This window comes from Neocloeon triangulifer, unplaced genomic scaffold (genome assembly GCF_031216515.1).
Source record: "Neocloeon triangulifer isolate White Clay Creek 2 clone unplaced genomic scaffold, ASM3121651v1 ptg000012l, whole genome shotgun sequence".
NCBI classification, from domain to species: domain Eukaryota; kingdom Metazoa; phylum Arthropoda; class Insecta; order Ephemeroptera; family Baetidae; genus Neocloeon; species Neocloeon triangulifer.
Window position 1 is genome coordinate 11,223,242 of NW_026775554.1, and position 25,655 is coordinate 11,248,896.

At 38.2% G+C, this 25,655-nt stretch overlaps 5 protein-coding genes across 8 annotated transcripts; 3 read left to right on the top strand and 2 right to left on the bottom strand.

Annotated features, from left to right (window-relative positions):
• Positions 1 to 23: 23 nt before the first annotated feature.
• Positions 24 to 2,959, top strand: LOC132196524 (glucose dehydrogenase [FAD, quinone]-like). 2 transcript variants are annotated; one of them, XM_059619244.1, is made up of 12 exons: positions 24 to 217; positions 300 to 446; positions 507 to 709; positions 776 to 956; positions 1,008 to 1,139; positions 1,194 to 1,309; positions 1,357 to 1,524; positions 1,580 to 1,745; positions 1,796 to 1,959; positions 2,022 to 2,199; positions 2,259 to 2,481; positions 2,689 to 2,959. In XM_059619244.1, exons 2-12 carry the CDS (start codon positions 302 to 304, stop codon positions 2,876 to 2,878), a joined length of 1,866 nt encoding a protein of 621 aa, XP_059475227.1. In that variant the 5' UTR covers positions 24 to 217; positions 300 to 301; the 3' UTR covers positions 2,879 to 2,959. The 2 variants fall into 2 exon arrangements, with proteins under 2 accessions (XP_059475227.1, XP_059475226.1); XM_059619243.1 differs by having other exon boundaries at positions 24 to 446.
• Positions 2,960 to 3,111: 152 nt separating this feature from the next.
• On the top strand, positions 3,112 to 11,317 carry LOC132196529 (forkhead box protein J1-like). The gene is made up of 3 exons (XM_059619258.1): positions 3,112 to 4,989; positions 8,729 to 9,069; positions 9,691 to 11,317. The coding sequence occupies exons 1-3, from the start codon at positions 4,923 to 4,925 to the stop codon at positions 10,165 to 10,167; spliced, it is 885 nt and encodes a 294-aa protein (XP_059475241.1). The 5' UTR covers positions 3,112 to 4,922; the 3' UTR covers positions 10,168 to 11,317.
• LOC132196521 (uncharacterized) lies at positions 11,299 to 20,021 on the bottom strand. Of its 2 annotated transcripts, none has more exons than XM_059619239.1 (9): positions 19,859 to 20,021; positions 19,169 to 19,300; positions 18,805 to 19,104; positions 18,148 to 18,710; positions 17,880 to 18,089; positions 17,376 to 17,828; positions 17,072 to 17,325; positions 16,628 to 17,015; positions 11,299 to 11,890 (listed from the first exon to the last, which is right to left on the bottom strand). In XM_059619239.1, exons 2-9 carry the CDS (start codon positions 19,290 to 19,292, stop codon positions 11,513 to 11,515), a joined length of 2,670 nt encoding a protein of 889 aa, XP_059475222.1. In that variant the 5' UTR covers positions 19,293 to 19,300; positions 19,859 to 20,021; the 3' UTR covers positions 11,299 to 11,512. The 2 variants fall into 2 exon arrangements, with proteins under 2 accessions (XP_059475222.1, XP_059475223.1); XM_059619240.1 differs by lacking the exon at positions 19,859 to 20,021 and adding an exon at positions 19,470 to 19,598.
• A 51-nt stretch (positions 20,022 to 20,072) lies between these two features.
• On the top strand, positions 20,073 to 22,372 carry LOC132196526 (DNA-directed RNA polymerase III subunit RPC5). The gene is made up of 9 exons (XM_059619249.1): positions 20,073 to 20,326; positions 20,395 to 20,496; positions 20,672 to 20,802; positions 20,921 to 21,108; positions 21,165 to 21,334; positions 21,390 to 21,594; positions 21,645 to 21,844; positions 21,899 to 22,062; positions 22,110 to 22,372. Exons 1-9 carry the CDS (start codon positions 20,252 to 20,254, stop codon positions 22,294 to 22,296), a joined length of 1,422 nt encoding a protein of 473 aa, XP_059475232.1. The 5' UTR covers positions 20,073 to 20,251; the 3' UTR covers positions 22,297 to 22,372.
• A 116-nt stretch (positions 22,373 to 22,488) lies between these two features.
• Positions 22,489 to 25,648, bottom strand: LOC132196527 (multiple inositol polyphosphate phosphatase 1-like). 2 transcript variants are annotated; one of them, XM_059619252.1, is made up of 8 exons: positions 25,556 to 25,648; positions 24,751 to 25,087; positions 24,152 to 24,330; positions 23,734 to 23,850; positions 23,522 to 23,672; positions 23,367 to 23,467; positions 23,196 to 23,305; positions 22,489 to 23,140 (listed from the first exon to the last, which is right to left on the bottom strand). In XM_059619252.1, exons 2-8 carry the CDS (start codon positions 25,064 to 25,066, stop codon positions 22,693 to 22,695), a joined length of 1,422 nt encoding a protein of 473 aa, XP_059475235.1. In that variant the 5' UTR covers positions 25,067 to 25,087; positions 25,556 to 25,648; the 3' UTR covers positions 22,489 to 22,692. The 2 variants fall into 2 exon arrangements, with proteins under 2 accessions (XP_059475235.1, XP_059475233.1); XM_059619250.1 differs by lacking the exon at positions 25,556 to 25,648 and adding an exon at positions 25,156 to 25,449.
• Between the last annotated feature and the right edge of the window lie 7 nt (positions 25,649 to 25,655).

Here is a 25,655-nt window from a genome sequence, read left to right on the forward strand (position 1 = left end):
CTTTGTTTTCATTCCAATCCCACGTGACAGAGAACTGACAACTGACGGACGGACTCGCCGCGACGAACGCTTGCCTTTTCTAATTTTTTTCAACCACTTGAGATCGTTATAAGGCTTTAAAAATTTGCAAGACCACACCTTCATAACCACCGGCCATGTATTACATATTGGCGAGCAGCAGAGAAAAAAATAAAATTGAGCCGGTATCAGATTACATGTACTTTTCCTGTGGGAGCTGCTCTCGGCATAATAAGACTGAGCATAGGCAGCTTTTAAACTTTTATCAAACCCTCTGTCAGCCATGAACTTCGTGCCCTTTCGAATTCTGGTCTTCCTCTATGGAAGTGCAGCCCTTATTTTCCGGCTTTACTGCCGCTTTTCCAACTGGAGCGACCAACTTTTCCTCCAGCCAGTGGATGATATTTTGTTTTTCGACTTTATTGTTGGTATGTAATTTTCGTTGTATTATAATCGCTGTTATTTTTACATATTTCAATTCTTTATAGTTGGAGGAGGATCGGCTGGTGCTGTTGTTGCCGCTAGATTGGCTGAGGACAAAGGTCACTCGGTTCTGTTGCTGGAGGCCGGTGGACCTCCAAGGGATGTTTTCAACACGCCCAGTGTTGCTCCCTTATTACAGAAGACTGATTACGACTGGCAATATGTGACTGAGCCTCAAAACAGCTCCTGCTTGGCTCTTGAGAATAGAGTAAATTTTTTTAAACTTAAATTGTTCTATGACGTAATATATAATTTTATCTCTTTTTATTTACAGGCAAGTATATGGCCTCGAGGAAAAATTTTGGGCGGTTGCAGTAGATTGAATTTCATGATGTACGTCCGAGGTGATCCGAAAGACTTCGACTCTTGGTCTGATCAAGGAAATCTAGGCTGGAGCTATGATGAAATTTTGCCTTATTTTCGAAAGTCTGAAACCTTTAAAAAATCGAAAAATAGTATGCATTTTTTCTTAACAATTTAAAAAAAAAATAATATTTTATTTTCAGGTTTCAGAGGTAGCAATGGTCCTTTCCACATAGAGTTTCTAAAGTGGACTTCAGATTTGGTGAACATATTTTTGGAAGGTGGTAAAGCTCTAGGATACTCAACTGGTGATTTAAATGCAGAGCTGACTGAAGGTTTATTTTAGTGATACATGCTTTGTTTCTAATTTTTAAAAATTGTATTTTTAGGCTTCAGTATTACTCAAGTACATGGCTTGAAAGGTCAAAGGCTAAGCACAGACACAGCTTTCTTGGCAAAACATTCGACCAATCTGAAAGTCCTCACTTACGCTCTTGTAGAAAAGGTGCAAAGTTTTAAATTTATTTTCTCTTCTGAAATTAAGTTTTACAGATTTTGCTGAAAAATTCTAAAGCGTTTGGAGTTCAATTCAATGTTCTGGGCCAAAGAAAATTTGCATTTGCTGCCAAGGAAGTAATTCTCAGCGCCGGAGCCATCAATTCACCACAGCTGCTCATGCTTTCTGGAATAGGTCCAGATGAGCACTTGCAGCATATGAAAGTAATTTATTTTGCTCCAATTTCCCACCAGACTTGCAGCTCTTTTCATCTGACAGATAAACGTGGTGCGAGACTTGGCAGGAGTTGGTTCCAACCTACAGGACCACCTCACCACAGGTGCCAATAATGTAATTTTGGAGGGAAAGTCTTCTGGTATGGGTTTGACACTCCGTGATATGCTCTCCCCAAGCTCAATTTGGCAGTACTTCTCTTCAAAGACAGGTACAATGTGAAGCATTTTTTGAACATTTTTAAATTTAATCTCTTTAAAGGTCCAATATCCTCCAACGGCTGTGAGGCGTACGCTTTGGTTTATTCCTCTGATATTATAAATCGAACGACCAATCCGCCTGACATTCAGCTGCTCTTTTTTCCAACTGGGCACAGCTTTGAAGCTGGAAAAGTGATAAAAGGCATGACAGGAGTCACTGATAAGGTATGTAAAACTACAAGGCTTCCTAATTTTACAAAATAATTATTGTTTTATAACTTTTGCAGATTTGGGAAGAATATTTTTCTATCTATGAAGAGAAAACGGTAGCTAGCATTTTTGCTGTTTTATTGCGACCAAAAAGTAGAGGCCTTATTCGTCTAAAGTCGGCAAATCCTAATGACGCTCCTCTGATTGACCCACAATACTTAACCCACAAAGAGGACATAGAAACCCTAGTTCGAGGTGAAAATGTTACAAAAATAATCCATTTTTAAAATGCTAATAATTGTTTAATTTTAAAGGAATGCATTTTTTGCACAAGCTGATCACGTCGGAGCCTTTTGAATCTAATGGTGCTCTTTTCAACGAAATGCCCTTACCTGGATGTGAGCATTTCAAATTTGGATCAGACCCGTATTGGGAATGCTATGTGAGGCATTTGTCTGGGACAGTGTATCACCCTTGCGGCACTTGCAAAATGGGACCGTCCAGTGATTCGGCCGCGGTTGTTGACTCAAAATTAAGGTAGAGTAGATCACCTTTTATTGCTTGCATTTATTATATAAAACACTTGACCAAGCATGCATAGGTTTCATTTTTAGAATGTATTATTTGTATTGAAATTGGCAAATTTAATATTTATGTTTCATCACTATCCCATATTGCAATCATGATGTTTTCATGCAGCTTCATAATACCAGAATCCTCCATAAAAACTCTTAAAATTTTCAGAGTTCATGGCATTCGAGGACTACGAGTCATTGACGCTTCCGTCATGCCAACTATTGTTGGTGCTAATATTAATACAGCAACAATCATGATAGCAGAAAAAGGGGTTCAAATGGTTAGAGATTATTGGACTAATTACGCAGTCAGTTCCACTTGGGCTGATATTTTCTTTCCCGACAAACGTTGCTTCTGAATAGAGGGAATGCGATTTTTTTCTTGTTTCTCATTTTTAAATGTTATGTCAATAATTGATATATATTTTTTTTTTAAATCATTATTGGCACCTATTCAGTGATTTCAAATAAATATAAATTTTATTCAGATAGATTAGTTATGCAATTGTGATAAAAAATATTTTCAGAGCGTTTTTATGCAGCTATTTAACATTGCAGAATGAAGTCTTCTCAAGGCTGTCTCTGCCCATAACGAGATAAAGTTTATAGTGAAACTTTTGATAGTAAGAATAATTTTTGCTGAAAAAAACACTGTGAACCACATTAGTTATTCCATGTTAGCTAATTGATAATGTTTATAAAAAACCGATAAAAAACCCGTTAAAAGTGCCATGGGAAAAAATAATTTATGGAATTATAAAAATAATAATTTAATAAGCTTACATAAAATCACGGCCAAAATGTAAGGCAATGTAAAATGTAAGTTGTTTGAACTGGCCAGACAAATGGAATAATCTTGTCTATATATTTAAGAATTTTTGTTTTGCTGAATCAAATTTCAACATTCGTTTTGCTAAAAGAGCAAAGAATTGAAACGCAATACTCAATAAAATATTTGTTTATTCAGAAAAATCTGTATCTAAATAAAACCTATTAAAAAAAGTTTTGTAAAAGGTAGAAAGTGGACCAGAGGTTATAAGGCCAAAGGAAAGTTCAAAAAAATAAATGCGTCGTAGCATAGAGAATTATTGCTCCAATTATCTGACGACCCCTGCAAATAAAAATAAATATTCCAGTTTAGGCCTCATTTCATTATCTATTGAACAGTGCAATCCGACCATGGGCTGTTGAACTGACTGAGTGCGCGAGTATAGTGCTAATAAATCGCGTTTGTATGTGTGTGGGAACAACGCACCCCTAGCTCGGGGTTGATTTCCCAGTTGCGATAGCATCGAAATTGCGCCGACTAAAAATACATGGCGCGCGATATAGCTAGAGCACGGAGATCCCAACAGGAGATAAGCGTTGGCCAGTGGCGGTGCACATGCACGTGTACATATGGCCACGGTCTTTCCCTTTCCGAGAATCTGCTGGACACATCGCGTTCTCCAAAATCTCTCGGGGCTGCAATAAAAATGATCGTTTCGTGCGCCCCGTTCTGATTCCTTCTAACAGCAATCTCATCGCCGATGAGAAAAAAAAATCAAGTAAAAATTGATCCACTTTGGTTGGGAAAGGTAAATTTTCCACGTCTAGCCGTATCTGTAAGATGAACTAATGAAATGCTGTGAAATACGAATAAATTGTTAAAATTCACTTATTTTAATTTTCAGTTTATTCTTATTGAATCATTAATTTATTTAGAAATGAAATATTTCTCATTTTCATTTTGAATTTGAAGATTTTAAAATTACCTCCCTGACGCTTATTTATGCGACTATTGTAAAGCAAAAGAAAATAATCCATTCATTTTGAACGTATCATTGACTTACGAAATCAAAATTTCCCCTATTTAAATTGTTTGCTTGGATATTTCTAGAAAATTTCGGAGACAGTTGTTAACTTTTCAATTTGTGAGATTAGATTTTTGAGAAATAAATGTTAATATTTAGCCTCCATAAAATAAAAAATAAAATAAGCGTTTTAGGAAGTGGCTTTTATAAGCGCGAATTTATGCCGCAGATACACAAAGGGTAACGACGGTTTGGACTGCTTCCTTTTCGGCGCAGATGCATACATATTTCATGCCATTTTCACCAAATCGCGTCATTAGCATTGCGAGGGGGTGGCTTTTCCGGGAGTGCGTCGTGCGAGGGTCGCTCGTGAATGGCCGGTTGCGCAACGTGAAAAAGCGCATTTTCACTTTTCCCCGCGGGCAGGTGCTACAATAGGCGCGCAGGGGAACGAACAATTGTGGCCGGCGGCGAGGGGGATTTATGTATATTTTATAGGACCCCTCCGTGCATCGATTTACCTGGCACAGTCACGAACACTCGCACACCACACACAAGGCAGTGCTTCAAGACTTTGCCGTCCAAGTATGCAGCGAAGCCACCTGAGATCATGAAGTACATCACCCTGACCGCTGCCCTGGCCCACCAGGAGACCCTTCCTGACGCCACCCAACAAGGTCAGTACCTGCAAATATTCATTTTGCCCCAACATGACCCAATCTGTCCCGAACAGCCCCACTCAAGTGCTGAACTCTAGCCTTCGTTCAATAGCGCCTGTTTGGCCTCAATTTTGCCCATACTTAAAGTTCGACAAAATATTGTTTACTTTTATTCAGATTCACTTAAAATCTTAAATATCACAGAATGGGAAGAAATTTTCAAGGACTAATGAGACAGGCTTAAAAATTTCAAATGAAAACTATTTGCCATTCTTTTTTGGTTTCGTATAATTCCAAGTCACACTTAATCAGGCCAAGCTCTAGAATAAGATTTTTCTTCCTTCAATCCTAGATTGTCCTGGATGACAATTGTAAACTTTTCACTCAAAATGCCTGAAAAACAATTATTTTCAAACTTGGTCAAAATTTTATTATAATAATCTTTTTAATAGGTTTAGAGAAAGATAAAAATCAGTTTTTTTCTGGAATAAATGAAACTGACCAAATTGCAACGTGTTTCTAGAAAATCCTAACATGCGTGCTCAACCATATATACAAACAGCGCACCACGCGACATTTAACTTGCTGACTTTTACTAAGAATTACTTCACCATTGTCTTTCTTTCCTTTGCATATATACTTGCATTAATATCTAAATATAAAACTGCTCAATCAATTTCATCTGCCGGAAGTGATCCAATTTTGAGCACTTCAGAAGTCCATTGCTACGGTGTGTGCCGATTAAAAGAGGGGAGCTAGATCAAAGAGGGTGAAAAGGTGCTTGAGAGAAATCATAAATTAAGGGTTAGTTGACGTTAGTCCGGATACACCGTTGAGAGGAAGCACGCGTGTCCGTTTAAAAGTGGTAACAATCGTAGAAAATTAAAATGTTTATTTTATTGACAAGGGGCAAACGAATAAAGTTAAATACCAAACCGAGATCTAGGAAAATTGTGTTCCAAATTTTATTTTCAACGCCACTCAGTCTGCTAATTTTAACTTCATTTACAATATGATACAGCCTCATTAATTGCATTAAAACCTCACTCCAACTTTTTGCTCCTTTTTCGAATTACCCTTTGCGTGCGACGAGGGTGCCAACCTCTGCATTGAAATAAATTCTCAACTGACCAAGACGGCTTTACGAGAGGACATTTCGACTTTTTACTTCTGCTTTATTGATTTTTAGAGCAACCTCATCGTATTCACCATATTTTCTTAAATATTAGACTCTTAGCGTTTAATGAAACCCATCCAAATGTGACCGGCTTAAATTTAAACATTCCCATTTTTATATTTAATTTTTCGGTCTCATGTCGTTTTAACAGAATAACAGTTCTTTTAGGATTTTCCCAGTTTTTTCTGATAAATCTTATATGTCCCCGCTTAATTGCACATCATTGTTCAACTGAGATTCAAATCCATTCTCTCTGAGAATATCTGCACCTGCCCAGTAAAGATTTTACTAAAAATGAACAATATGACTTTCTAATATAAAATTAGATAAATTATCATATTCTTAATGAAATAAAAAGTTAATAATAAGGGGAAAACGGGAATTTTTTTTATTAAAAACAAGTACTGCAGCTGATTTAGACTTCATTGCGCTATTAAATTAATCTGACTAAAATGTTAGAATATGTAATATCAAAACACTTCATAACTTTCTTCCAAAAAATTAAAAGCAATGGCCGTTTAAGTCACGCAATATATTTTCCCCCCGTAAGTTTATTAATTATTTATTTTTAAGCCCCAGAGAATCGGACTTAATTGGACGATTGCATTATCATTATCAGTTGCATTTGCACATTTATAGGAAATGAGGGGGGCAATAGTAAAGCGGAATGATAAGTACTATTCTCAGGTGTCCAAAACAGATGTGCATTTTCCACGCGATTCCAGTCTGATCCAGCCAAATAAATATATATCTAGATAAAAATGCTTGCTAGGGGTGCAGTATTTAAGAGTGCGTCGTCCGTGGGTGCAAATTGGCGATGCAAACAAGATAGCAGGTGCTGCAACTCAATGCGAGAGTGTATTGGTGCTCAACTCTTGGGCCGGCACTCTATTTGAATAGCGGCAGATGGAAAATACACACACAACCGCGCTTCGAAGCCGAGCGCAGTGCAAACAAGGGCAAAGAAAAAGTGGCCGGGCGGAGACGAAGGGTTCTTTGGACAGTCTCTTGATTGACAGACAGAACTCGCGGATGCATAATTCAAGGCGCGAGCAGGCGCAACTCTCCTCATTGACACACCAATTTGCATATTAAATTGCTCAACGGCGGGTAGTGTGGAGGATCCAATAATATATTGAGGTTACCTAACCATAAGTGACAGAATATTGATTATAACTTCAAAAATGCTCATCTCATTGTCAGTCAAAAAATAAAAATAAATTCTATTAAAGCTTTTTTTAACTTTAACTTGAAATTAATATTAGAAATTTGAGTAATAATTATTTTACAAATGTGTACGCTAGTTTTAGTTTAATTGTCTGTAGAAAAGAAACACGTTTTAAAATACGCATTGTATATTCGGGACCAGCTTTTGCATAATTTCCACGATTTACAAGTAGCAATTTTGACTGTGTTTGAGAATAGGTGGGGATGAATTAAAGTTGGTGGTGGTGCCGTGTGGTCAGTATTATAATGTCGGCTGGTTCCAACCCCTGAAATGTAGTTCGGCCTGTTTATTTATTATGCATGAGCTAGCTCTCCACCACTCGCCATCGAGGGCTTATATTCTCACTGCGGAAGAGAGCTTTTTCCTTGAGGACTATTGATTGCTCGCGGCAATAAATAATGAAACATGAACGTGATATGGCAAAAAGATAATCGATTTCGACCACTGTCCGGCCACGTGTGTCGACCAACCCTTTCACACAAACTAATTTTTTAACGCAAGATTTTATTGCCTTCAGTATGACAACGTCATATCAAAAAAAGCACTAACAATAAAAACAGAGTTCTTACCTTTGCGCCGAAACTGCATTATAATTGCTGCGCGAGTTAGAAATCAATTACTTTTATATCGTTTTCAAACAGCATTATTGTCAATCACAATCATCAGACCAAAAGTTTAGCCGTGTATGACTATGGGTCTGCGTCTGCAATATGACAGAAAAAGGTTGGATTATTAATGACAATATTGCATGTGACCGCCACAATTAAGAACGCATCTCAATAGTCTCCGACCATTCAATTTGGTTCTGAACGAATTCGCATTAGCGCCGCTCTTGCGCATGTGGAAACCCAAAGGTATTCAAATTTATTATATAATTAAATGTCAAAATAGTTTTTGGCACATTAAAAAAATGATTAATTCAATAGTAGAAATATGCTAGGAGATATTTTTTTTTGCAAATTGCAAGCATTATTTCGAAAAAGTTCCAAAAAACCATATTAACAGGTGTCATTATTTAAATAAAAAATGTAATGGATTGGAAAACTGGATGCATACAAATTGTTCTTCAAAAACTAAAACAATAATTAAATTTTCAAAATTCAGAATAGTGCAAACAAAATCACAAAAAAATTCGTGGAAGCTAAAAATTAAGAAAAGAAAAACAAATGCACATTAGGTCAACTAAAAAAATTGAGATTTTGCTAAACACCCAATTATAATTTTCCTTCTAATCGGATTGATTTTTAAATATTTTGCATGCTTCGAAGAATGCTTTGAAAGTCAGATTATTTAAAAAAATTTAATTGTGTATCAAATTCAAATGAACCAATTTTTTAAATTATTCATTCCAGAGCCAAACAGCCCCGTCGCCTGCAATGAGGGCGATGCTGAGCTCTGCGGTGATGAGGAGCAGGACCTGCGGAGCCTGAGTTGGCTCCAGAGCGGCGACCTTCTGCGTTTGACGCCCAAAATGCCCCCGACGCCGCCTCCCAGCCCGCTGCCCATGAAGCCGCCGTCGCCACCGCCGCTCGAGATGTACCGGCGGCAGGGCGACAAGAAACCACCCTTTTCGTACGCGGCCCTCATTGGCATGGCCATGTCGGCGCACAACAACAAAATGACCCTGTCGGCCATCTACGCTTGGATCAGGGAGAACTTCCTCTACTATCGCAATGCCGACCCCAGTTGGCAGGTGAGTGAGCCGTTTGAATTGCCCGGTGGGTCACGCTCTGCTGACCACTGGACAGATGTTTTCATGCATAAGAGGGAAGACGAGGGAGGGCGAACAAAATTTACCGCACGCGGCGCGTCTAACAAGCAATTAGAAATTGATCGAGTGTTTCAATTGCTGACAGATGGAATATAAATTTTCTGCTAATTATATTCATATTCCAAAATCTAAAGAAGATACTGCCAACAATTTTTTATTATTATTAGAGATTAATAATAATTATTTTTATAGCTTAATTCTTAATTCACAAGAGGGTTATTATCATTTTTTTTATATGGAAATAAAACTGAATTAATTATTTAGGAAAATAAAAAAAATTCAATAAATATGAATTTATTTATGAAATTATAATGTTTTTTAATCTTTTTTTTGGGGGGGGGGGGGGGTCAGGCCAAAACAAAGTGTCTTATCAGCCCGTGCCCTCTTTGAGCTTGCGAAAGGAGAGCTCCAATCTTATATTTTTATTTGGGTACTTTTCATTGAGAAAATTTTAAATGTCAAATTTTCCAGGAAATTTAAATATTTAAATTATAAAAAAATTTATTTGAAAGAGGCTGATCTTAACAAGCTATTTTTTTCCAGAATTCCATTCGTCACAACCTGTCATTAAACAAGTGCTTCGTCAAGTTGCCCCGTTCCAAGGATGAGCCGGGCAAGGGTGGCTTTTGGTGTTTTGACACCAGTTCGCTCAAGGTGAGCGGCAGCGTGGCGCAGTTGGGCCGTGGCGGCGTTTTGCGCCTCGGCGCTTCCCGCAAGCGCAAGAGGAGGCGGCCACCCCCAAAACAGCCCTCAACTCCATCTGTCAGCATCACCGTGGCTCCATGGGTGGCTCCTCTCACTGCCCTGCACCAACAACAGCAGCAGCAACAACGGCAGCAAATCATCCTTGACACTTCGGATGGTGGTCATGTCTCGGGTCAGAGCATCTTAGGCCCGTTGCCTCCAAGCGCGGACATCACGGTACTTGGCGAAGACGACTTAGCAGGCTTCCTGGGCGGCACTGGATCGTGGGATGAAACACAGCTCGAGCTGCTCGACTCCATTCTCGACTCTCTTTAATCTCTGTATTTTTGCAGATTTGATGCCGATTCAAAATTTTCCTCTTCTGGGATCAAATATTAATTTTAATTCAGCTTCCATTTTACTTTTTGATCTTGTTTGCTCACTCAGTTCCAATCAAGATTTGATAAAATCATTAATGATTTTTTTTATCGGATTTTACTTTTGACATTTTGGTCAAAAGACAAATTTTGCTCAAGTACTATTTTATTATTTCCCTTCTTGTCCCTCAAACGTTGTCTACACAATATATCAAGTATTCCACTTTCGAGTGTCTTCCTAGTTGATTTCACCTCTGAGAATTGGAGTCGGATCGACACTGCAACAACTGCTGCTTATACCTTATCTCACTCAATCCAGTACTTTTTATTCTCCCATGCTGACCGAGTGCATGAAATTCTCAAGTTGCATGCGTTTAACTTCTTTATGTCCACTTTAAAATATGACGTCTAGTGGATCGATTTCTCTCTACTGCTGCATTTCTAGTCTATTTTGAATTAGCAATGATTTTTTTACATGATAATATTTTTTGCAAATTAATTTATAAAACAGATCTGACGTCATTGTTATGTCTGCTATTTATTATAATTTTTTTTGTCAATTTAATACTACAGTACTCAAGTTCTAGCAAAAGCCGCTGAATATTGACTCCGCTTTGTTGAAATATTATAAAATGTGCGTGTTTCTTTGAAAATTAACAATAATTTTGCCAGATGTTTTGAAGAAATATAAATTTTGAGATTGTTTTAAAATACTTTTAACTCTATTTAATAGTGTTAAGAGCTTGGCAACTTTAATTTGAAATGTTCAACCTGCTCTCTATAATTTTAGTCCACTCGTTGAGCCAGGGTGTTTATAGCACAACTTGAGTGAAATTAGCTTAACATACAATAGTTAACACGTAAGAAAATATAATGCCTGAATATCTTCCGTCCAATGAAAGTTTGACAAAAAGATGTATATGAGTAGCATAGTAATAACATTTTTATCTAGTCTGGAGGCATGAATATAAAGATTGACTAACAATTCCGTCCAAAATATTGTGGCTTATTTTTGCTTAATTTGTATGTGACTTTGCCTTTGAGATGGTGTAAAATTATAATGTTGATTATTCTTCATTACGAGTAAATAAAAGTGAGTATATAAATCTAACAAAGAGAGAATTTTATTTGGTTATAATCTTTACAGCTTTTTGTTGCTGAGAAAAGATATCTTCAATCAATTAGAATAGTAGATAATAAAATTAGGAAGAGTTATCTACATTGTTTAGATCACATGCTGAAAAAAAACTTATCACCAAAATTCTGAAGCCAAATTGTTTGTAACTTAAAATAACAAAAAATTCTCAATAACAGTCCATGTCATTTGTGTTGTGTGTAAACTCTCGAGCTTCAAGCATGTCTGTCAAAAGGCTCTCTAGGTGGTCTTGAGTGTGATGCAGCCAGTCTTCTTTAGATGCTATGATCTGGTCCACATCCATGGTGGCGGCTGCTTTTAAAAACTCGTCCGCCGCTACCATAGACACAGGCGGCGGAGCACAGGGCACAGGCTCATTTTCTGAAAGGCTGAGTTGCGTTCTGCAAACAGATGAGAGCAAGGATAGGTCTGAAGCATCCACAATTCCATCAATGACACTCTTAGAATTTTCCATTGGGGTGTCCAAGTCTTGCAGAATGGTATCCAGAATATCGTCCTCAATTTCTCCTAAATCAGCAGCAGCCAACTAAAAATTATAAAAAAAGCAAACGTTAACAGCAATTTTCAGGCGTTCTATTTAAATAATTCTTATCATTCTTATTATGGTTAATATAATGCTCAAATTTTAATAAAAGGTGTAACGCGCGACCGTGTCTCACCTAAACACAAGTGCCTAGGGTATTGCTAAGGCTGCTATTTAGACTAACAAAGAGACAGACGACCGCTCGCACAGGTGGTTTTTGATTATCTTAATAAAATGCTAATTTCAAATTAACAGAGTCCTCGGGCTTTGCTTTTCCTAACGGATGGTAATTGGGTGCGACAATTACCTAGAAAGAAGCTAATTGAAGATCGGTGTGTCTAGGGGATTTTTATGATTCTCTAACCACTTCTTTCTATTAAGAATTCCAAGCAACAAAGCAGCCCTTAATCAAATCTAACAAAATCAATCCTTGATTTATTTGGTCCTTCTTTATCAGTCAAAGGCGCCGATGACAATATTGACAGTGCCACGGTTCCCTAAAGCAGAACTCAAACAAAAGGAATTGATATTTGGTAATCCTCTTTTATCAGTCAAAGGCGCCGACGACAATCTTGACAATGCCACGGTTCCCTAAAAAAGAATATACCAAAGTACGACTCTTTTCCACCTTAAGTGCAATATTAATTCTAATTCTCTTATTCACACAAACTTTGCTATTTACACCTTTATACTGTGTATATAATATTCTGATCAATTATTCCAATTATTGCCTACCCAGGCTGACGGGATTTTATCTTAAACAATATCTGTCAAATGAAACACCTGCCGCTATCAGTCATGAAGGTACTCAATCGAGACTTGAGCCACCAATTCACCGACTTCAAACGCCTATCAAAAGAATGCAATTTACGCTCAATCAGCTTGAGCCAATTACACCTTAACTATTGAGTTAATCTACCTGATTGCAGAATAAGATCAATAACCCACTTAATAGACTTAAGCAGATAAATCTCACTTAATCAGCACCTAACAGCAAGGCTGGTAAAAAGTCCTTCACGAATGAAGTCTCTTATCCACCAATTTAATCTGATCTATGAATTTAATCTATAGCCAAAATAACACTCAATACGACTTGAATCTCTCTCGGCTCCTGACAACAATTGCTAATTTACGCTTAATAAACTTAAGCCAATCAAGCAATTGATCTAAGCTGACGAAATGCTGTTTCCGTTCAATGAACTTGAACCAACAAGCAATGATCCGGAATGCTTAGCTCCTTGGCCAGAGAGGTCCCACTCTCTGCTCTGCCTGAGCTCCAAGCACCGAACACCGAATGAATCTTGCCGGCTGAGCTGGCCTTTTTATACCAGCAGATCGGCTGGTCAGAATCTTCTAGAGGGAGAGTGATGCGCGCGCCACTTTGTTCTCCCTCACTCACTCTCTCCCTACGGAATGTGATCACGGTGCCGCCTGGTGGCGATTTTGCTGAACTTCAAAAACCGGTGTTAATTTTCAAACCGGTATGCTATTTTCAACCGGTTATTTTGCCTCGAAATCTTTTGATCAAATCAGATTTATTTACACTTTTGCTGTAAAACAAGCCATAATGGCTACAAAACCCAGGCCAGTTTTTGGAAAATCATTCATTTGAGAAAAACTGTAAAACTTTTTACTAAAAGTGTAAATTTCTTTATCTCTCATAAGCACTCTTCGCTTATTACAATCATGGTTCTCTTATTTCTCATAACTTAAAACTTAAAACTATATTTACATCCTTAATTCTAGTGTTCTTTATCTTCTTGTCTGTATTATATGGTTTCTTTCCTCTCTTGACTGGAGGATCTAGCTCCTGGAGCTTGTTTAGGAGGATTTCTAGCAGTAGGTTTTACATTGCATCCATCTGCTAAGTGGTCATCACTCCCACAGTGCCAACAGGTCTTATGAATGAAAGGACGAGTCATCTTGGAGTCTGTGTTTTCACCCTTATCGTCCTCAGGAAGCCCACTCTTAAACTTCACCTTTTTCCCATCAATGGAATTTTTCTGATACCCATACATTGGTTCAGCCTGGGTAAAAGCAGAAGGTGGTTTCCATCTATTTCTGTGTTGGACTGATTTTTCAATTCTGAAAGAGTCTTCATACATATCATGAAGCGAACTATACTCTTTGTTTTCAACATATTGTTGGTAATTAGGATGCATATTTCCATAGGCCTTCAATACTTGTTCTTGCATAGGCACAAGGATTGACAATGAATCATACATTCCCTTGATATTGATCAGATATTGGGACAAAGTCTCATCTTCACCTTGATATCTCACCTCGATATCTTTGAGACAGTTTATATCATATTCCTGAGGCTGGAAATACTTCATAAACTCCTTTTTGAATTGAGCATATGAAGTAAAACCTTCATGAAACTCCCACCACTTTCTGGCTTCACCTTTCAAAGCAATGGGCATGTCACGCTCAAGAATTGAGTCAGGTGTCTCCTCAAGAGCCTTTGCATAGTCAATGAAACGTTTGCAAAAGAGATGAGGAGTCAACTTTTATTGTCACCATCAAAGGTTGGCAAGCTCACATTGATTGGAGGAACAACCTTGGAACGACCTCTGGCCCTAGCATTGTCCCCCAAACGAGAAAAATCTTCTTCTGGACGTTCTGTCACACCTTTCAAATAAGGACTGATAGGCAAAGAGACACCCAATTTAACACGACTGTTATCAGTATCTCGACGCCCCCTTGATTCTCCAAGTGTGAAATCATCATCAATGACATTTTCCTGCCTATTTGCAGGAGTACTAAAGAGAGTATTTTGCCTGGGAGTACTTGATTCACGCAAATTATCAAACCTATGGTCAAGTTGATTAATTCGCTTCTTACTTGCCTCCGCAAAAGTGAAGAATTCATCAGCGAGTTTTTTCACATTTTCAGAAATTTTGAGAAGATTTTCATTCAACTCATCATTTCTTTGACACACAAAATCCATCATGGGTTTTGTGACATCTTGAATCAACTCAATCATTTTGTCATGCTTCTTCAATTTTTTGGATGCTTTTTCAAGCACTTTACCAACATCTCCTTGTCCTTGGACAACATCTCCTCCTTGTTTGTTGTCTGGAATCGCTGGAGGAGGATTCTGATTGACAACAGGATTTGGCGTTCTACTCCCTGCGGAGTTATATTGAGAACCTTGAGATTCGTCTCCTTCCATATTTGAAGATCAATCAAAAACCTGAATTTAATCAGATCCCGGCCGAGCCCCCAATTCTGTAACGCGCGACCGTGTCTCACCTAAACACAAGTGCCTAGGGTATTGCTAAGGCTGCTATTTAGACTAACAAAGAGACAGACGACCGCTCGCACAGGTGGTTTTTGATTATCTTAATAAAATGCTAATTTCAAATTAACAGAGTCCTCGGGCTTTGCTTTTCCTAACGGATGGTAATTGGGTGCGACAATTACCTAGAAAGAAGCTAATTGAAGATCGGTGTGTCTAGGGGATTTTTATGATTCTCTAACCACTTCTTTCTATTAAGAATTCCAAGCAACAAAGCAGCCCTTAATCAAATCTAACAAAATCAATCCTTGATTTATTTGGTCCTTCTTTATCAGTCAAAGGCGCCGATGACAATATTGACAGTGCCACGGTTCCCTAAAGCAGAACTCAAACAAAAGGAATTGATATTTGGTAATCCTCTTTTATCAGTCAAAGGCGCCGACGACAATCTTGACAATGCCACGGTTCCCTAAAAAAGAATATACCAAAGTACGACTCTTTTCCACCTTAAGTGCAATATTAATTCTAATTCTCTTATTCACACAAACTTTGCTATTTACACCTTTATACTGTGTATATAATATTCTGATCAATTATTCCAATTATTGCCTACCCAGGCTGACGGGATTTTATCTTAAACAATATCTGTCAAATGAAACACCTGCCGCTATCAGTCATGAAGGTACTCAATCGAGACTTGAGCCACCAATTCACCGACTTCAAACGCCTATCAAAAGAATGCAATTTACGCTCAATCAGCTTGAGCCAATTACACCTTAACTATTGAGTTAATCTACCTGATTGCAGAATAAGATCAATAACCCACTTAATAGACTTAAGCAGATAAATCTCACTTAATCAGCACCTAACAGCAAGGCTGGTAAAAAGTCCTTCACGAATGAAGTCTCTTATCCACCAATTTAATCTGATCTATGAATTTAATCTATAGCCAAAATAACACTCAATACGACTTGAATCTCTCTCGGCTCCTGACAACAATTGCTAATTTACGCTTAATAAACTTAAGCCAATCAAGCAATTGATCTAAGCTGACGAAATGCTGTTTCCGTTCAATGAACTTGAACCAACAAGCAATGATCCGGAATGCTTAGCTCCTTGGCCAGAGAGGTCCCACTCTCTGCTCTGCCTGAGCTCCAAGCACCGAACACCGAATGAATCTTGCCGGCTGAGCTGGCCTTTTTATACCAGCAGATCGGCTGGTCAGAATCTTCTAGAGGGAGAGTGATGCGCGCGCCACTTTGTTCTCCCTCACTCACTCTCTCCCTACGGAATGTGATCACGGTGCCGCCTGGTGGCGATTTTGCTGAACTTCAAAAACCGGTGTTAATTTTCAAACCGGTATGCTATTTTCAACCGGTTATTTTGCCTCGAAATCTTTTGATCAAATCAGATTTATTTACACTTTTGCTGTAAAACAAGCCATAATGGCTACAAAGGTTTTTCGGTTAGCAATTTAAAGCCATAAATAGAAAACTAACCTCCCCAATGCTGTTTTCTTTGATCAGCAAGCCATGCTCGTCCAAATGCTTGAGCAACTGTTTTGTGATTTCCGCTGATTTTTTCACAACATGCAGGTCAGGGTCGTACAGCGTTGACATAAGCACAGCCAAGCATTTGATCCGTGCCAGTTCATTCAGAACGTGCTGCAAACGGTTACGAATCTCCCGCTCATTCAAGGTGATGATGCGCCTTGAAGAGCTGCTGAAAGTCACTTCCGGGAAATGGCCGTCAATCATGCCTTGTGTCATCAACTGCTGGTTGATTGACGTTTCCCAAAACTGCAAAGTGCCTACTTTGACCTCCCAGTGCAGGTCACCAACCGCAGCTGCAGCCATCACTGAATAAAGTTGCTCCTTCTCCTCTGCCCTAATATTGAATCAGATATATTATAATTAAATTTCAAGTTTTCCAAGTTAAATTACTTCAAGCGGTCGTTCAGCAGCATGGCATTGGCAAGGGAGGTAGCAGGATATCGAACAACCCCTTCCGTCTCTTGGCACAAAATTTTCATCATCAGGCCCAACAGTTTTTGGTCCTTTAGACACCTTTCCCAATAATAGGGAACAGCCACCATTGTCGTGATACACTTGAGAGCAGAGTTCCGAACGTAACTGTCCTCATCACCTAAAGCCATAGCTACAGCTAAACTGGCCAAATTATGCTGCACCAAGTGTTCCTAAGTAATTAAATTAATTAAAATGTCAATGAAATTTTTTTTTCACTCACTTGAAAGGCTGGAAATTTGTCAACAGAGATTTTGGCTATGACGGTGACAACTTCGAGTGCGCTGTCACGAACCTCCCAGCTTATGCTGTGCATGCACTTGTATAGCTGAGGGCCTAAATTTTGCAAGGTTGAGCCTTCCAGCGTGTTAGTCAGCAGGGCCAGGTTGGGCGGAAGGAAATCTTCGACTGCCCTCCGCATGATTTGCAAAATGGGCGACACCTGCCTGTCTTTCAGAGCAGAAATGCAAAGCAAGTCCTGCATGTGTGTGAGAATTTCAACCGTCTCAAAACTTTCTGTCCATGTAAAATGGAAATGGTCCATCATTTTGATTAGAGCCTCTAGGGTGGTCCTCATCAATCCAGAGTCTTGGATCTCTACAATTTCGGCGCTGTCGCAGGACACCAACTGGACTACAATGCACATCAGTGCTCTGAATATGTACACAGAGGTACTCTAGAAGAAAATTTTTGTATACTGAATCAAGCTGATTTGTCATTTTCTCACCCTGTCCAAAACCTCTTTGAGCTGCATCAAAGACTGAATACTTCTGCAGGCAATTTTCTGGTGTGTACTCTGGTTAAAACACAGCTTTCGGAAACAGCATCCAACCTCTTGTGTTAAAGCTGATGTGCAACAACACAACTTTTCCAGGAAATTCTTTACAGCGTCTTGCATATTGATGTCATCATTTTTATTTTTCATGATAGGCAGGATCTAAATAACCCACAAAAAATATTATCAAAAAGTATAAACACATTTTTACTGCACAGACCTGAATGTAAACAATTTGTACGTCATAATTGCACTTTCCCAGAAGGTGTTCAATCCTTGGTTTGAGAAATTTCCAATAAATTTGGCACTGTCCTGTGATGGTTTGCACTGCTGTAATGTCTTTTAATGAGACCAGCTTGCTGATGAGCATTAGTGAACTTTCCTCCAACGTGCTAACTGAAGCCACACTTGTTTCCACAGCACAGAACTGCAGTAGCAAGTCGAGATTTGCGATTTTCACAAGGACACTGCTCTCTGTATTTGAAACACCTAAATAGTCACTGCAAATCTTCGAAAGCTGAGGCCGGATAATTTCACTAATATCCCTGCTCTTGTTCTCTTTCAGCGCCTCTTCGAGAACATTGATCAAGAGGTTAGCAGATGAGGTGAGATCCGTTTTATTGCTGCTCAAAGTGTCCAAAGGACCTTGGAGGATTTGTTTTGAAAATTCCATTTCCACCTCAAATGTCTTCAAAACCATCGAGACGAGGAACTTTTGACATTCCCGAGCCACGTAAATGCTGCTGTTATTTTCAAACAATTTTTTCACCGTCTTCCAGACACCTGAAAATGGTTTAATTGCAGTTTAAATTACTCCATTTTAATTTATTTATAATTAAAAGGTATACTTTATGTATCTTGGTAACTTTTGTCGTACCTGAGTTTTTTAGCCACTCGACACCTGTGTTGTGGTAGAGCAGGGCAGAGACCATTTGGACAAAGGAAAACTGAAGCGAGGCATTGTTGGTAACCATCCATCGTGGGGCACAAGCAATATTTTTTGTCGACTCCTGAAGAGCTGGTATTGAAAAGGTTTTCTCGTCCTTGATCACCAGACTATGCAGCCGCAGAGCAAAGGAGAGCACCGATTCTCCAACCACGCCTTTTTCAAACGCCTGCAAAGCACATTCCCCAAATCCTTGACACTCCTGAAGTTGCAAAAGCTGAGAGCCACACTCTAGATTATGAGTATAAAAAGAAATTTAATATGTTATGTTAAAAGAAGAAAGTACAATTATTACCCTCTTTTGAAAGTTGAGTTAAAAGCTTTTCCAAACAAGTGTCATCAATCACTTGATGATCCTGGACCATAAACTTGGTGAGGAGCAGTTGGAGCTTTTTCTGTACTTTATCTTGCGATGGCATTTTAAATTCTGAAAAAGAAAAATTGAATAAATAAATAAACTTTTCTCTAAAAATAGATACATAAACAAACTTATTTGTTAGAGAGGAAATTGAAAATTCTTTTCAGATCTTTTCAAGTTTTAATAATATTTTCAAATTTATAATGAAAAAAGTTGCATCATAAAACTAATAAATTACGATATTGCTCAGTTCTTCTCCCTTCTTTAAGGCTATTCAGACTTTTAGAGCAAGTAGACGTAATAAGTATCTATCTGCAAGAGGCACAAATCTCTGTTCATTTGAAAACCGAGGCATCCAGAAGAGCTTGATTGCGATAAGATAAAAAGTGAGTAACGCAACAACGCTAGAGCAACGGTATCATCAAATGATAAATTATATACATATGTTTGTATTGATTCTCATAACTATGAAATTATAAATGAGCAATTTGAGGCACATTTCAACAAATTTAGTCAATTTCAATGATTTTTTAAACTATGAATCATCTCTTAAAATTGAATTTGCAAAATGCAGCATAGAATTTTTCACTACATGTACATGTGTGTATATGCACCAATCTAACTTACACTAATACACAGACTTTGATAAACTTGAAGTCACTCGAATCATAATAATTTTGACCTGCCAACCCTGCCAAGTTGCCAACGAGAAACGCTAAATTAATCGTTGCCAATCGGCAAACGATCAAAGATTTCAATGGAGAAAAGCTAGCACGTCGTTTTGTTTACATGCCACGCCCCCTAATTCTATCTCCGCCCCGCTGTTGTCCAATCACATCACAGGGAAGACGTCAAGACGGGAAGAGGCAGAAAAATATCAACGCGACCCAAAACCCAAACGCAACCAAAGCACGACTTGCAAAATTGTGGATCACGTTGTCAATTGCTCCTAGAGGAGGGTGAGGTTAGGTTAAATAAAGCATCAAAATTAATAAGAGAATAAGACCACCTGGAAGCAGCATGTTCTCGCAAAATTCAAATTCTAACTCGCTCACAAATGGAACTGACGAAGATGACGACCCTGTTGTGCAGAGGGTATGCGTTTTTTTTCTCTTTCGGCAAGTGTACTGAATTTAAAAGTTGTAAACACGATTCATTTTCAGATTCCAGTCTTCCTGTCGAAAGCTTCAGCTGGCCAGTTGTATTTGTACGAGTACAGCAGAAATACTCTCATTAATAATTTTGAGGAAAACAGGGTTGTTCAGGTACATATAAAATTTGATTAAAATGTTAAAATTATTTTAAAATTGACGAAATTTTGTAGATCATTAAATTTAAATTCACAATGCACTACATTGTCGATATTTCCATTGAATGAATAAATAATGATGTATTTAGTTTATTTTATAAATAAATAAATAATATTTAATTTATTTGCAGTCGCGGATTAAACCAAACCAGCAGAAGGTTGAGCTTCACGTGAGGTTGGACGTTGAGAGCAAAAATTTTAACACAGATCTCGCACGAAAGCTGGCCTCAAAGACTCCCAAATCAGGGTTGGATCCTACCAAGTAAGTTTACTAGGTTTACTAGTAAATTTTTCGTCTTTAATTTTCTTGACTTGATTTGTGAAGAATAAACAATGATATAGTTGATACAAATTACGATATTTTATAATTATTTTTACAGACATTTGATTGAAACACAAGTTCTAACTTCGTGTACAGCAGTATCAAAAAATCCTGGACGCTATGCAATTGCAGTTCCGCAAAGTGACGGAATACATTTGAATCCTCTTGCAGGAATGGTCTTCTTGAAGCCTTCCTATGAATACTTGGACGCACCTCCCAAAAGGAAAGAACAAACAAACAAAGAAGGTAAACAGTTTTTTTCCCTAGAAGTTAGAAGTTGTTTGATATAAAATTGTTTAAAGGAGAACCTTCTGCATCTCAAGCAAAACCTGTGGGCGTCAGATTTGCCAGCCAGAGTGCTAAAAGAATGAAGCTCGCCCAGTCAAAGTCAATGTCAGTTCACCAGAAGTTAAGAGATGAAGAGCCGTGGTGTGAAACTGAATTTTACATATCCAATCACTTCAAATCAATAGTAATGTTGCTAAAAAAAAATTAAATATTGCATTAAAAAGATTTTTTTATTCCAGACTGAAAGAGAAAAGCTGAATTGCGAGCAAACAGATCAAGACTTATCAAGCATTTTTTGTGATTCGGCTGATACTTATTTGCCTAATTTGTGCCCACCTGAAGCTGACGATGGTGCCAATAAGGATGTTGCGGAAGGCGTTTTGTCAGCTAAAGAGCTTTGCAAACTGCCTCTGGCGGAGCAGATCAAAGAAAGAATGAAACAAGGTAAATCAATTTTTGGAAAATAATTTAAATCTTCATCAAACTTGTTTTAGTCCATGTGATAAAATTTTCGAGGTTGAAATATTTGCTGAGCAGCTCGGCTTCTGAGAAAGAAGTCATTTCTGGTTTGATTCGCGTTGCCGATTTGGTAAAGGGAAACTGGGTTTTGAAAAGCAGCTTGCTGTATGACAAAGAATTCGCAAGCAGTAGAGGTGTCACTGCAGACAGGCTTGTGACTGCAAGGGATAAAATTGTAAGCCCTTAAGTTTCTTAAATATTATATAGTTTTTAACTCTGCTATTTTCAGCTTTTGACTTTCACTACCCAGGAAACAGTTGCATGTAAAAAGTTGACGAAGCTGACAAAAATTCCTGCAGAGGACATCATCGAAATTCTGGCAAAAATTGCTTTCAAAGTGTCAAAAGTTGGGTGGAAATTCAAACTTGACGAGGACAAGCAATTTATTAAAAAGTATAACTTAATAATTCTGCTGGAAATTTAACTGAATATTCTATTAGGCATCCAGAGGTGGTTGAGCAGCAGTCCCGAATGTTTGAAACGAGGGTGAAAAATCAAGAGAAAAAAGACGAGGAAGAGGCAGCCGATGCAAAAGCAGCTGCCAAAAAAGCAAAGGCACAGATGCGCCAGCGGAAAAACAGCACGAGATCAAGAAAGGACTCGCAGTGCTCCGACATAGGTTCATAGCATCAAAGAAATTTACAATTAATCTGCTTATTATGAGAAATATATGATGCCATCATGCTATGTGAGTGTGAATTCATTATTTTATTTTAATTTTTAACTGACGAAAACTTTTGAAATTTGCTTCTCATCAATTTTAAGAATTATTTTCGGCAAAGAAGATAAGCTTATAATTTAATTAGCATAGAGAATATTCAGTTTTGGTTGGATAGAAGACAAAAATCATTTTTAGCTTTGACTTTAATCTCTTTATCAGACAAATCATGCGCAGTGCCCTTTCACCAGCATCCTTTCAATAGAGCATAACTTATATAAATTAACATTATTTTTGATCTACATTTTTGGTTGGCTTTGAACTTGAAGAGTTGCATTAAGTTTGAATACCTTATCATCAATCATTTAAACAAATCGCACGCTAACTGCCAAGGAAATAAAAATGGCCAGCAGCGAGACTGCTAGTTGTCCTGCCCCGTCCTGTCCGGCGCATGTTCGATTCACGTTGCACTCGTCGGCCAAAGACATGAAACGATCGCGAACAAAGTCCCAAGTGCAAATGCCTGCCTCGCACCCCTGAAGCGGCAGCACGCTTTCCTGCAGATAAAACACAATCTTCTGCTCCACCTGCCCGTTATTTCCGGTGCAGTTGAAGAAAACTGCGGCCAGGTTGGCGTTGAACGGCGCCAGAGCGGAGGTTTTCCACTGGCGCCGACTTTGGCTTGCATAATTGTTGGCATTCAATGGTGGCTGGTCGTTGGCCACCCCCATTCGTGTCAGGAGGTTCAAAATCGAGGTGATGTGCGTGAAGTAGAAAACTCCTGATGCTTCGGTCCTTCCAACTGACACATTTCTTTTGGATAAAGGAATTTTTTAAGTGCAAAATCAAATAAATGAAATTCTCTCACCGAAATCTATACATCATGTCTTGTAAGAGGGAACACCCAAGTTTTGCGTTCATGCTATTTCCGTAACCTGCGTTGTAGTAGAACTTTAAATCCTCGGCATATTCTATCGCCTAGGAACAATAATAAGTTCATTTGAAAAGAAAAATACTTTACTTTTAAAAGTGAAATTACCTTCAGTTCATCAGTTGTGAAAATTGCGCACCACGGTGATGTGATTTTTATATTATTTGCCTTCTCGTAGCGGCAAATATCATACGCATATAACAGTGTATCTTGAAAAAATTTAGTTACATTAGACTGTTTGCAATTTAAATTAATTTATATACCTTGGGTTAGGTTGTACCGAAATCCAAGTCTTTGGCTGACTTCGCTTGTTATTCGAACAAATTCTGGGAGTTTCAAATATGCGTCCATTTGTTGAACCGTATCAGGGTTGTTATCGACAAGCGCTTCCCATGCAGGGCAATTTTTATAACTCTGAATTATAATAGGGGATTTTTAAGTTTTTTAACCATGTAAAAAAATTAAATATATTTACTCTTAACAAAGTATCATTATCACCAGTGGACTGAAAGCGTACTGGTATATTCGGAAACATGCCGTCTGCAAAAGACTCAGCGCTGTTTTTTGCCCGTTGTGTATTAGTGTGGCGAAACTGAAATTAATTTGCATTATTAGCAGGGAAATTTAATAAAATTAAAATTGTTAGCTAATCATTTGATGATTATTTGTGTAGATAATTATGGGAAAAATAGGGCGCACGTAAAAGTGGGTCATTGTCTGTGAAAATTGATTTTTCTAGAACAGCCGACTTTTAACTTTTATGAAGTTGCAGTTGCTCTCTATTTACATTTTGTTTTGATGCGTTGCCACAGTGTGTAATACAGACCGTGCGTGATTGCGGGGCTTACTCAAAACTTTTGTCAATATTTTATGTGGCGGGCTTTAATTCTCACCACAAATGATTGATCATTGTATTCTTGGCCGAGCAATTCTTCAAAACGGCTCTTAAGCCGCTTTGCGAAAAGGTTAATATCCTCTTTTCCCTGTTGCGAAATCAAATCCTCTTCCACCGAGTTGAAAGTGAACTGCCACTGCTGCAGATTTTGCGCGTCCGACGGGCACAATTTGCTTGCTGAAATTAATTTTTAGGTGTTTTTATCAGAATGCAATATTATTTAATTATTCATGGCAAAGTTACAAGTGAAATAATCGGAAATAATGATTGAAGGGAGAATAGAGCGGTCTAATGGCAGCAGGTGTTTGTTATTTTTTCTCATTGACGTTTTGTCACGCACATTCGCTAAACCATTATATCAGAGCGCGATACTGTTGATGGCTACTATGACCATGAAAAAGTGGACGAATCTTGTATAATTTAATTCTGCCATGAATTCATTATACAAATTTTCCAAATTTTGAAGCAGGAAAATATAAAAATTAAAATAATTTTAATTTATTAAACTGCATTCCAAATTTAAAAAAATAATTCATTTCAATAAAAGATGCAAAAAATGGACTGCACCATAATATGAGGTTTATAAGAAAAACTCACTTCTTTCTTCATAATTCCTATTGACCTCATCTTTGAGCTTGGTGATTTGCCTAAGCCTCTCCGCCTCGGAGCCGCTCGGGTTTCTCGCTCCGTGTCTTGCGACCATCCACACTGTGAGAGGCCTGCAACCGGGAATGCCTCTGTCGCTTTGACCTCCAGGACCAGCCGTCCGACCCGAAGAAAATTCATAAGACGTCCTGGTACCAAACTGCAGGTACGGGTCCTGGTCCGAAGAATAGCAAACGTAGGGGGTGGCGGCGCCCGCTAGTTCCAGCAAAGTGCCCAAAAGGGCGCCCCACAAGAGCAACCCTTTCATAGCTATATCGCTACCGGTAACCTGCATAAATTAACAGTTAAGGTAAAAATTAATTTTTTTCAAAATTACAATTGATATAGAATATTTACTGCGCTTTTCCTTCGTTACATGTCCATTTTGTTAAATAATAATAATAATATTGGTCTACTTTACGGCTTCTGTCTCCAGCCCTGTTTGCCCTTTTTCAAATTTGATACACTTAGGTTATCTATGGATATGTCCACCTTGTCAACGTGAAATAAGTCACGATACGGAGCTAGGTTTTGATAAGAGTGGAAAACTTTTGATTTCAAATTTTAAAGCAGGATAATTAAACCAGGTCTTTAGATGTTACAAAACGTTTCCAACGGGGAAAAAAATTGATAAAAGATGGAAAGAGTGCAAATGCAACCCACAAAGATCTATTTCATAAGCCGTTAAGAACACCAATTTTATATTAACCCCAAAAGGAAATTTGTAATAAAATTGGAGTGATTTTTTTATTTTTACCTGCGCCAGGCGTTTGCGTCTCTCTAAAAGCACCGTCGGCAATAAAAGAGTAAAGAATGCTGGTCACCGCTACAGTGCAGGCGCTTTGAAAAACCCCCAC